Here is a 13,102-nt window from a genome sequence, read left to right on the forward strand (position 1 = left end):
AGGAAACCCACGCAGACAAAGGGAGAACACACCACACTCCTCACAGTCAGTCACCTGGAGGAAACCCATGCAGACACAGGGAGAACACACCACACTCCTCACAGTCAGTCACCTGGAGGAAACCCACGCAGACACAGAGAGAACACACCACACTCCTCACAGTCACCCGGAGGAAACCCATGCAGACACAGAGAGAACACACCACACACCTCATAGACAGTCACCCGGAGGAAACCCACGCAGACACAGGAAAAAAAAACACACCACACTTCTCACAGACAGTCACCCGGAGGAAACCCACGCAGACACAGGGAGAACAAACCACACTCCTCACAGACAGTCACCCGGAGGAAACCCACACAGACACAGGGAGAACACACCACACTCCTCACAGACAGTCACCCGGAGGAAACCCACACAGACACAGGGAGAACACACCACACTCTTCACAGACAGTCACCCGGAGGAAACCCACACAGACACAGGGAGAACACACTACACTCCTCACAGACAGTCACCCGGAGGAAACCCACACAGACACAGGGAGAACACACCACACTCCTCACAGACAGTCACCCAGAGGAAACCCACACAGACACAGGGAGAACACACCACACTCCTCACAGACAGTCACCCGGAGGAAACCCACACAGACACAGGGAGAACACACTACACTCCTCACAGACAGTCACCCGGAGGAAACCCACACAGACACAGGGAGAACACACTACACTCCTCACAGACAGTCACCCGGAGCGGGACTCAAACCCACAACCTCCAGGTCGCTGGAGCTCATTTAGAATTGCTCATTGTTCCGTGACACATACTAAATTTACTCAACTCAGCTCTTGACATATTCACATGAAGTCTTGACAAAATTTCAAACAGTTTCCAGGACTTAAAGTGCACCCATTGCTGCAGGCAGAATATTCCACCCTGGAGCAGCTGCACATGATCTTAAGGTCACAGAGCCCTATGCTAAACACCATCTAGACGTGTATTAAACATAACCCTCCAGTACTGGACTTTGTAGGGCCTGACCATGCTCTCGGCCTCATGTTAGTCAGTATAGATTTAATTCATAGCCAAGTATGAGTGTGATTACATTGCAGGGATAGGATTATACAAGTGGATTAAGTTGGTAAGCTCCAAGGATTGGATCTTAGTCTAGGAGCCAGGAATTAATTTTACTCTGGCATCTCCGTCTCTTCACGGCTCATACTGTAAGCCTGAGAGCATTCGTCCGCAGGGCTTGGCTGGTGATCTTGTGATCCTCAAAGATTGTGTTGGGGTGTGTGTGTGAGAGAGATGTCACTAAAATACAAGATGCTTTTGATTCTTTAGATGGCAGCACTTCAGACATCTCTGCCTCCGCCTATCAGGCCATTCCTTTCCAAGCCAGGAACTACTACAAAAGTGTTTCAGAGAACAAGGAGATTGTGAAGCTGGTGTCTGTACTCAGCACCTCCATCAACTCCACCAAGAAGGTATGCTGCATAACACATACAGCTGTATGTGCTACTGACCATGCAGAGGCACTTTGTAGTTTTACAATCATTAAGTAGTTAATCTGTTGCTCTTAGTTTGCCCCTTTCACCTTGTTCTTCAATAATCAAGGCCCCCACAGAGCAGGTGTGATGTGGTGGTGGATCATTCTCAGTGCTGCAGTGACACTGATGTGGTGGTGGTGTGTTAGTGTGTGTCGTGCTGGTGTGAGTGGATCAGACACAGCAGTGCTGCTGGAGTTTTTAACCCCTGTGAGAGAGTAGCTCATCTGTCACTGCACAGTTTGTGTTTGTCATCCTCTACTTCTTCATCAGTGACACAGGACCACGCCCACTTAATGATGTTGGCGGTATATTTTGGGGTAAATTGACTAAACTCTAGCGGCACTGCTTTGTCTGATCCACTTGGACCACACTGCCTCACCACAAGCACGTCAGTGTCACTGCAGCGCTGAGTCCATCACGCAAATCATGCCAGCTCTGTGGTGGTCCTGACCATTGAAGAACAGGTTGAAAGGAGGCTAACAGAGTAAGCAGAGCAACAGATGGACTACTGTATGTAATTGTAGAACTGGAACCTGCACCTGTGTGGTCAGTGGAGCTGGTAAAACATATTTCTCTTCTCTTCCAGGAGGTGATGAACGCACTGGACCGCTTCAGCACATACCACCACATCTGGAAGAAGGACAGGGAGAGCACCATTCAGATGTTCAGCCAGGGAAACCCTCTCTTAGCAGACTTTGAGGCTCAGATCCTGTACTACCGGGACCTGGAGCTGCAGATCAATGCTGAACCTGTTTTCATCACTGTAGGGGCACTGGCTCTGTACACAGGTAAGCTCTCTATCTGATTGGCTTCGGGGACAGGGGGGGCGCTAATCCTGTTAATGCTCTCGTCTTTTGTAGGACAGCCATTCACCTGAAGTCATTTCTAACACAAAGTCACATCAGTTTGGAATAACAACGTATTTGCTCTTCCACTGTTGGCAAATGTTTTGTTTAATTATATTCAATTTTATTTAATTATAACAGTGATAAGCAGTGATATTTTGCTTGTGTTTGGGTCTGCTGTGTGTGCCTTTTCCGGTATCTAGACTCCATTTCATCCCTCCGCTCTGGGTTCCTGACTCCATCCCCTCCTCTGTTTCATATTCATTGTACAGTTTTCCATATATATTTTCTGTGTTATGAGCGTCCTCTACTAGAAAGTGTTGTAAAAGGTCTGTTGGGTTGTTTAACAGATTTAGCCAAATCGTTTATATGCAGTAACAGGGAAAAGTGGGGAAAACTGTACAATAAAATATGGATCTGGGCAAAAAACAATTCTAAGCACAAACTGAATTTGCAACATATGTCTATCAGTTCAATTCAGTTAAATTTTATTGTCATTACACCAATACAGGGTTGTACAGTATAACAAAACACTGTCAGGCTACATCTCCAGTGCAATGAAATACACAAAAGGCAAGGACTGAGGTACATGAACACTGAATACAGAATACACAATATGGGCAAAGTCAGCAGGTAGAGGATGAGTGAAGTTAAAGTGCAAACTATATTTATTCATTCATTCATTATCTGTAACTCTTATCCAATTCAGGGTCACGGTGGGTCCAGAGCCTACCTGGAATCATTGGGCGCAAGGCGGGAATACACCCTGGAGGGGGCGCCAGTCCTTCACAGGGCAACACAGACACACACACACACACATTCACTCACACACTCACACCTATGGACACTTTTGAGTCGCCAATCCACCTACCAACGTGTGTTTTTGGACTGTGGGAAGAAACCGGAGCACCCGGAGGAAACCCACGCAGACACAGAGAGAACACAAGTATATTTATATATGTTTTCTTTTTTTTAAAGAAACTAGATTTGTACTTTGAGTGATAGCAGCTTAGGTGTTAGCGTTCACAGTATGAACAGTGAAAGGTGTGCAGTACGGGTAATGAGCATAGCATCTAAAGTATTCATGAATGTTGCTAACGTGCAAATATGCAAAGGGGTATGGATAGTAGGGTCATGTACAGTGCAGATCAAAAAGACACTTCAGGACTGCAAGCTAAAATAATTATCAAATATCCCACTAACTCAAAAAAGACTATAAATAATCTACTAACATTCATTCACTCATTTTGTTTAACCACTTCATCCTGTTTAGGGTTGCACTATGTCCAGAGCCTACTTGAAGTCCTTAGACAGGGCTGCAGTCCAGCATAGTGTATCACATACTCACCTAGACACACACACACACCTGTTACCAGTTTGCACAGCAAGCCCACCTACTAGCATAAGACTGTGGGGGGAAACCCTTGCAGACACCTGGAGAACATGCCAAACTTATCACAGAAAACTTAACCCCACACACTGTAAAAAATAATTAATCACAATTTTAATTCACACCTGAGTTTAATTTTGAACCTGAGTTCAAAACTACCTTAAAATTTAAGTTAAATTCAATCAGAATTACTTTTTTATTTCAACTTTCAGCTTATGACTTTAAGTCAAGTTTGGCTTTGAATTACTTTCTGCAAGTTGACTTTCAACTGCTTGTTGTTTCAGTTTAACTGCACTTTGATGTTGAAAATACACATCACTCATTCCAGTGTAGGTATTTAAGTTAAAATAAGTATTCACATTACATTTTTAAATTGAATTATTTGTGACATAAGAACATTTGGGCGTAACTTGTAAAGAGACTCAGCTGGAACCTCACCAAAGCTGCAGTGTTTCACTCGGAGGGTGAGGGCCCTGACAAAACACAGTTCTCACTACAAAGAAAGACCCAAAACACCAATAAACAACCTAAAAGCAACCTATATATTACTCCCACCCACACAGAACACAACAATGAAAATAAAACCTCAAAAAAGTGAAAAGGTTGCATCCGCAGTGCATGCTGGGAGCTCTCCCTAACGGAACCAAAGCCCCGCTCACAGCCACAGCCATAACTCACTCCTTCAAGTTCTTTCCAATCCTTCAAATCCTCTCCATTGGAGTAATTTAAAAATTTGAGTTAAAAATAAGTTGACAGTAAATAAGCTTAAAGTAAGCTTAAAAAAACAGTAAGTAACTAACAGTAAAGTTTTTCCACTAACCTCTTTGATGCTGCTCTGATCTGATTCGTGTTTTCAGCCGATCTGAAGCTGGCTCTCACTGCCGAGACCAAGGCCTGGATAGTGGACTTCGGCCACCACTGCAACAAGAAGTACCGCACCGACATGGAGCAGATCTTTGCGTTTGTGGACGAAGGAGGAAAGAAGCTGAACCGGCAGATCAAAGACCTGGATGACATTCGCATTGCCATGGCAGCGCTCAAAGAGATCAGGGAGCATCAGATCACCGTAGACTTCCAAGTGGGGCCCGTCGAGGTACGGAGTTGTAAATGAAAGTAACCGTTCACATTTTCTATGGCTTGCATTCAACGTGGATGGTGGGGATGGAGATCATTTAGAAAAATGTTAAGACTTGAATGGAGGCCAGAGGATGCAGTGTTGAGGCCATGCGACTTACATTCTTCTGGACATTAGAGAGTCGCCTCAACCACCAACAATGTGCAGCATCCACCTGGAAGATGTGACAGCAGCCAAAGGCGGTGTAAATTATTCAGTACAGTATCCATACAGGCCACAGGGAGAGTGCATGAGTGAAACTTGTGAGTGAAAACACGGAGGGTATTACTAAGCTAACTACTCTAGCCGTTGTTCCAAAACCAAAACAATGGGAGATATGTCTGTGGTCTCCTTGGTAAATTGGACTGACAAACTAGCACAGCACATCATCCACTGTAAAGAAACATCTTTCTTGGGGAGACAATCATTGACCTCTGCAGTGGTTAGCTGTTATCAGTGGCCTCCATTACTCAAATCCAGAATATTTCCTTGTGCTATTGTTGAGTGAGGAAACACTGTATACGTAAGCACCAGTTTACCATACAAGTGCCTTATGAATAATGAGACAGGCAAAAACATCCTGGATACTTGAAAATCTGAATTGAACTGCTCTGTGTTTGAATTCCGCCTCGTTTTCAGTGTTCTACCGTTGAGTCGTACACTCTGCTGATTCAGTGCTCCATCCACCTCTCCGCAGGAATCCTATGCCATGCTGCATAAGTACGAACTCTCTGTAGCGAAGGAGGAGATGGAGAAGGTGGATACGCTGCGCTACACGTGGGAGAAGCTGCTGGCTCGCAGCTCAGAGTTACAGAACGAACTGGTCTCTTTGCAGCCCAACTTCAGAGGAGAGCTCATTAGCAATGTGCAGACATTCGTGGAGGACTGTGAGTTCTTCTACCAAGACTATGACAAGGTCAGTCCTCAAGGGGGAGCTTCAGATTTTATAGAGGAATAAAGAAGCAGCAGATGTTGGAGATGTTGGAGTGGTTTCTGTTCTTGTAAGACCTTGCAAGAGCTCCCATTCAAGGACGCTGCAGCTTCTCTAACATTTTGCTCTGCTGCAGTGATAAATCTGCTATAAGCAGAGGTGAACTGATTATTAAATTTGTAGCTGATTCAGGCTGTGATTTCTTGGAGCATATAGCTGTGTTCCCTGAGGGTACATTAAGTTCTCTTCCCCACAAGAAGAGGTGAGTATTTGTGTGATTTCTTTACAGATTATGTGTAAAAAAACCAAATGAACCAAAAAACATAATATAAGTCCAGGACGTATGAAATCAACACAATTGAAAAATCTACAAGTATTATAGGATACAATTAGATTCCCTAACAAAAGTACTGAATATGGACCCTTGAGGTTACCACCACAGTGACAGCAAAAGGTACCACTACATCTAGAGTTTGTCTGACAGCGTGATTGATCACTTTTTTGGATGATTCTTTAAATTTGTAATGTTGTTTATTTGCTCTTTTCTGAAACTCAATATTTGTGGACCAACCACACACTGAAACAGACGGGCGGCAAAGGAAGAGTCAACGTTTGTCGTAGTAAACTGATAAACCACCACAAGTCACCAGGACAGTTTCAGTGCATCTGGATTTCTCGACAGACCTGTCCCAATCCTACAGGTGTTCAGTTGGGCTAGGATCTGGCAAGTGTGAAGGCCATAGCATATTATGTACACCATTTTCAAAGTCGTCAAACCATCCAGTGACACTTTGTGCCCTATGGATGGCCTCACATACATTCCCACTGTGGGAACAAGTGGACTCCCACCACACTAGCCATGGGTTGCAGTCAGACTTTTATGGTGTGGGTGTCATATTGGGGACCGATTGCCTGGTTTCAGAGCACAGAACTAATTTAAATGAATAGGAAAGACAGATAAATTCATCTCGCTCCTCACCCTGTGCTGGAGAGTTTTACAACACTCAGAAGCACAGAAACCGTGAAAGTGCACTATGTTGGGCTTCTGCCAATTTATAGTGGTGTCTGAAAACATACTGTACAATTTTCAGTGCACTCAAACAATCCCATAACGCACAATAAGTAGTGTACAGCCAATGGACACTAGCGGATAGTGGAAACCAATAATACACTGCACTGTTAGGTTGAAACCTGTATGATGTAGTGTCCAAAATCATTCACTACCCTCCTAAACGTTTCTGTATCAGTGCACTCTGTAGTGATTTATGTAGGGATTAGTTAGTACAGAGCCGTTTTGAACACAGCTGAAGTCTAATGGCTTAAAAATGCAGTTGAGGTAAATGCACATCATTCAGTTTCAATACACCGCTGGATCATGGACACTGAAATGTTGGAAATAATAAAAAAAAATTTAAATTTTGATGTTGCTGCTTACTTGCATCGACAAGTTAGCGTGATATTATGAATGTGAATTATGGAGTGGCATTAATAAGGCAGCGTTTTTATGAATCTGCTTTGTGACAGCATCAGTTGTAAAAAAAAGCTCTATACAAAAGTATAAATAAATTTGATTTGAATTTGATTAATAATAATTAATCTGGTTTTGTAAATGTTTTGTTCCCAGGATGGTCCAATGGTGTCTGGTTTGCCTCCTCAGGAGGCCAGCGACAGACTCATAATGTTTCAGGTACAGTGGGTTCTTCCATTACTTAAAGGGCGATTCTACAAATTTTACAAAATTTCTGTCTTGTTTTCAAAACATTCAGAGTGTTTTGTTCAAGTCACATGCTCCATATTACAGAAAGTTATTCAGAATGACATTTATTCACTGTGTTGGTGATTGGAACCAGTTCAGTATTTCTAGGAGCTCCTTAGTCACACAACTCCAGGGACCTGGAGGTTGTGTGTTCAAGTCCTGCTCTAGGTGACTGTCTGTGAGGAGTGTGGTGTGTTCTCCGTGTCTGCGTGGGTTTCCTCCGGGTGACTGTCTGTGAGGAGTGTGGTGTGTTCTCCCTGTGTCTGCGTGGGTTTCCTCCGGGTGACTGTCTGTGAGGAGTGTGGTGTGTTCTCCCTGTGTCTGCGTGGGTTTCCTCAGGGTGACTGTCTGTGAGGAGCGTGGTGTGTTCTCTCTGTGTCTGCGTGGGTTTCCTCAGGGTGACTGTCTGTGAGGAGTGTGGTGTGTTCTCCCCGTGTGAACTGGATAAGCGCTTACAGATAATGAATGAGTGAATGAATGGCAGAGAAATGAAAGAAGGGGGATAAAGACACTCATTCTGGGGACATTGTTCTGCTGGGGAACTCACGTGGGTAATGACAGTGAGATCTGGAGGGGTGTGATTGGGAGGAACGGCCCCGCTGATCTGAACCCGAGTGGTGTTCAGTTATTGGACATCCGGCAGAGCTTCGACTGCATCCTGTGGGAGGCTGGTGACATTGAGTCCGAGTGTTCCGGACCTCCATTGTTGAGGCGGCTGAACGGAGCTGTGGCTGCAAGGTTGTCGGTGCCTGTTGGGGTGGCAATCCCCGCACTCGGTGGTGGACACCCCGGGTGAGGGGGACTGTCAAGCTGAAGATAGAGTCCTATTGAGCCTGGTTGGCTCGGGGGACTCCGGAGAACACACCACACTCCTCACAGACAGTCACCCGGAGGAAACCCATGCGGACAAAGGGAGAGCACACCAAACTACTCAGACAGTCACCGGGAGCTGGACTCATACCCACAACCTCCAGGTCCCTGGAGCTGTGTGACTGCGACACTATCTGCTGCACCCCCGTGCTGCCCTAAATATATTGATGAATGAATTAATTCATTATGCAGAAATATTGGCAATGGATCTTTCTGATGGAAATGTTTTTTTACATATAGTAATGTTTTAAAAACCCTAATTCATGTTCATCCTCATTAACAATGACATTGGTTCATTTTTGTGCCAGAACCGCTTTGATAACCTTTACCGCAAGTACATCACCTTCACTGGGGGAGAAGAGCTCTTCGGCCTGCCTGTGACCCAGCATCCTCAGCTGCTGGAGATTAGGAAGCAGCTGACTCTGCTGCAGAAACTCTATGGCCTCTACAACAACGTTATTGAAACTGTCAATGGCTATTACGACATTCCCTGGGCTGATGTCCACATCGAGAGGATCAACAATGAGCTCCTAGACTTCCAGACGAGGTGAGTGGGGGAAAAGTATAAGTAGGGAACCAGTGTTTTTTCATCTCTGTCTTATTTGCTTTCTCTCTCTCTCTCTCTCTCTCTGAGGAGATAGAAAGTCTGTTCTATGGCAATAAAGTAATGCTTTGCATTGAAAGGGGTGAATGCACCAGGGGATTTCAATTTCACCAGCCAAATCGGACAGTTTGCTCTCCAGACAATCTCAGTCTGTGCTCATCAAGATTGCAATTGAAAGTCAAATTTAAGCACTGTGGCACAGCAGGAGTGTTTTTATTGAAAAGAAAGGCCCAGATTTCCTCTGTCTGATCTCATTCAGATGATCTTCTTTAGCTTTAGGGGACTGATATGGACTTTTGTTCAGTGGCAGTTTCCTAAAGTTGTAGCACAGAACCTTCAGAAACATGGCTGAAGGGTGTAGATTTGATTTTGACATTGGTGGAGACATAAGTCGTCTGCAGAGGTATAGTTTGTCTTTCTGCACGTCATGATAAAACATCTAAGCAGGTGTAGGTAGGTGATTAGCTGCATGAAAGTGAGTGACTAGGTAAGTGAGTAACGCTCCAGGAATGTCAGTGTTCTCACTGTGTTCTTGTGTAGGTGCCGTAAGTTACCCCGGGCACTGAAGGAGTGGCAGGCTTTCCTGGATCTGAAGAAAACCATAGATGACTTCAGCGAGTGCTGCCCCCTGCTGGAGCTGATGGCCAACAGGGCCATGATGACCCGCCACTGGAAGAGAATCACAGAGGTCACAGGACACACTTTCGAGGTGGAGACAGACACCTTCAAGCTCCGCAACATCATGGAGGCCCCGCTCCTGAAGTACAAGGAGGAAATCGAAGTGAGTCTTTAAGATAAATTCATTTTTATTAATTTTTTATGAATACTTCAGCTTCTTCCTTTCAATTGCTTCATCTACTGCATCCTAAAATGGAACCGCTAACTCTAAAATGAACTATCCATTTGATTTCAGAGTAGAGCAACATATCTGGCCTCAGTGCAATTAAGGCAGTGCACTCTGGGATCTGCAGTGTTTTACCTGTGTCCAGCAATCTCGTGCTTGACACCATCTATCAATATTTGTAGCCTGCGCACATTCTTGAAAACGTTCCCCTCCACGCACAAACCTAACTATATTATCACTACAACCACTTAACCTCTAAGCGTTTTTCTGTCCAACAAATATGCTAATACCCTAACCCCCTGATTATGTCTCCGTGTATACGGTGCTGATAGAATATGCTTCAACGTGCCAACCCCATCAATAATCTACAACTATTGTCTTGACCTACCTACAGTCCTAGATTTTGTGGGGTTGGAAGGACGTCGTAAGTTGCTTCCAGCAAAAACTTAATATGACTTGCCTCCATCAATCCCAATTCTTGCCAAGAGATCTTCCACTTCTTTAGATTCTCCCATTAAAGCCACTGGCCTTGTTTTGCCTGTGACGCTGCTGTTGTGCACCGTGCCCCCTCTTCCTGCTCACAAATAAAACTAGTCATCATTTACCTTTTCTCTGGTGATGTGGCTTTACTAAAGGCTTTCCATGAATCACCTGACCCAAGACCTGCTTTTCTACATTGCACTTGGCCAATCACATTCCTTAGCTCTAATGAGTTCCTGTCTACCTACACCGCCATTTTGCGGATTGCACTTAATTATGTTCTTAAATATTGTACATTGTTCAGATAATTATGCATGAATGTGAATGTTATTGCACCATATTTTGCTAAAGTAAAGTGTGTAAAGTTTTATTAGGATGGGAAAATAGGAATTATTATTACTGAGAACATATTACAATACTACCACCACCCTGAAATGGAGAAGCAGAAAAGAAAATTAATGAATGAATGAATATTACAATACAAGATTCTGCATATGGAGCTTTGCTTTACATGTGGTACTGACACACAGAAAAGATACAAGCATATTTTTATGGTGTTACATTAATAAATGTCTTGTGTAAATATAAATATATCCAAGAATCTAATTGACTTGAATGTGTGTGCTAGGACATCTGCATCAGTGCTGTGAAAGAAAGAGACATTGAGCAGAAACTGAAGCAGGTGATCGCTGAGTGGGACAATAAGACCTTCACCTTCGCCCAGTTTAAAACCCGTGGAGAACTGCTGCTGCGTGGAGACAGCACCTCGGAAATCATCAGCAACATGGAAGACAGCCTCATGATGCTAGGCTCCCTCATGAGCAACAGGTATTATAATACACTTCACAATGATAGGAACCAGGCCCACTTCAATCTGTCTTTCAATGGTCAGAACCCCCACAGGACCCCCACAGAGCAGGTGTGATATGGTGGTACGTCATTCTCAATGCTGCAGTGACACTGACGTGGTGTGTTTGTGTGTTGTGCTGGTGCGAGTGTATCATACACAGCAGTGCTGCTGGAGTTTTTAAACCCCTCAGTGTCACTGCTGATCCAAAAGTAGTCCACAATTTGGCTAACATTTGTTTCTACAACATATCTGATATGTGACCCATATATAGTGGACTTATGGCTCAGTTGAGGCAACACTGTCATTCAAGGCCAGATGTGCCACACATGTGCCAATGCTTCACAACAATCAGGGTAGTTTTATTAAGGTTAAGCTTGAAATCGTAGTCAAACCAGGAAGGGTTCAAACAACAGGCAGTCACACAGAAAGCAGCTCCACAGTCAGAGGTGAAATGGTTCAGTCTAGGTTCCTAAGAGGGAGAGACCATGACAGAACGAATGTTAAGTAATTATTATTGAACACTCCCCAGCATGGTCAATAATGTTATTTCATGTTCTGATTGGTGTTTTATTTCTACCTACTGTGTTAATTCAGTGGTTTGGTGTCTGATGTTGTGCACTAATGCACAGCGTACTTTAAATTCATCTCACAAACCTGTGGGTGCTTTCAGATATTGATCGAATGCAGTCTAAGCGAGCGCTGAACCTTCACACTCTTCACAGTGGGGTTTTCACAGTTCCATTATAATGAATAACACTCTGTCCTCAGAGCATGAGAAAGAGACTTTGAAATGAAGCAAGACTAGAAAGAGGGACCCGTCCTCCTCTGATCGACTCCGGGATCAAACAAACAGGGATCAGTGTATAAACTGAGAGCAGTTTGAATGTAAAGTAATGGAGGTACATTGAGTGTACGGTGGTCAGTATCACCACGTCCTGTGTGTTAAGAGCTGTGTTCATAAAATACCGTGAGAGGCAGGGTACGGTGAGCACTTCTATTTCAAGGAACACTAGGTAGTATTTTTACCTTAAAATTACAGCTTCAAAATCCTTTGTGATGAGCCATAATAGGGAGAATAGAGCCTCTTTCTGTTCTAGACTAGGCTCAGCCCTGCAGAAACTGCACTGTTTAACTTTTGGAGGAGGGTAGGCATACAAATAAACAATCTGCTAACTGTTGTAAATATTTCTACAGGTACAACACCCCGTTCAAGGCTCAGATCCAGAAGTGGGTGCAGAACCTGTCCAACACCTCAGACATCATTGAGAACTGGATGACGGTGCAGAACCTCTGGATTTACCTGGAGGCAGTATTCGTTGGTGGAGACATAGCCAAACAGCTTCCCAAGGTACTCCCAAGCATTCCTCTGATCTTTCATGAAATTGGGCACAAGGCAGGGATTTCTCTATCATTAAGCTACTGTACAAGCATTCGTTGATGAACCTTAAAGAGATGGTTCAGTAACAATCAGTGTGTTACTTTTACCAGTAATTTAGCTATTTGTCATGTCCCTCTTTTCTTACACTCTGAATTCAACTCAAGAAAGCCATACTTGAGACATCAAACCTCAATGGGTTGAATTGGATGTGTTTAATGAGGCACAACTCTAAATTAAGAAGAGCTTTGTTCCAGAAGGAATTCAATTTGTACCCATTTTTCCCCTTTTTAGTCAATGCCATATCCATCCTTTAATCAATGAGAAAACTAAAGGGTAATTGGGCCAGTGTTGAAGCTAATTTGCCCCTCTGGACAATCGGGAAAGGTCTCCTGATGTTATAATGGTTTTAAACAATGATCTTCCAGATTATCCAGTGGTGTGGGGAGTCTATACTCCAGTTTTGACTCCTACGATCTGCTCCCAGTCCAGT

General features: G+C 44.0%; 1 protein-coding gene across 1 annotated transcript in view; it reads left to right on the forward strand.

Annotated features, from left to right (window-relative positions):
* The window catches only part of dnah5 (dynein, axonemal, heavy chain 5), a 165,947-nt gene that overhangs the window by 42,947 nt on the left and 109,898 nt on the right, over positions 1-13,102 (forward strand). The window contains exons 23-31 of the mRNA XM_066683026.1: positions 1,345-1,487; positions 2,137-2,338; positions 4,643-4,878; positions 5,597-5,815; positions 7,455-7,517; positions 8,765-9,003; positions 9,601-9,841; positions 11,013-11,212; positions 12,429-12,582. Of these exons, the coding sequence (XP_066539123.1) occupies positions 1,345-1,487; positions 2,137-2,338; positions 4,643-4,878; positions 5,597-5,815; positions 7,455-7,517; positions 8,765-9,003; positions 9,601-9,841; positions 11,013-11,212; positions 12,429-12,582 (1,697 nt within the window). The remainder of the gene's footprint in view (positions 1-1,344; positions 1,488-2,136; positions 2,339-4,642; positions 4,879-5,596; positions 5,816-7,454; positions 7,518-8,764; positions 9,004-9,600; positions 9,842-11,012; positions 11,213-12,428; positions 12,583-13,102) is intronic.

The sequence above is a fragment of the Hoplias malabaricus genome, chromosome 10, assembly GCF_029633855.1.
Source record: "Hoplias malabaricus isolate fHopMal1 chromosome 10, fHopMal1.hap1, whole genome shotgun sequence".
Taxonomy (NCBI): Eukaryota; Metazoa; Chordata; class Actinopteri; order Characiformes; family Erythrinidae; genus Hoplias; species Hoplias malabaricus.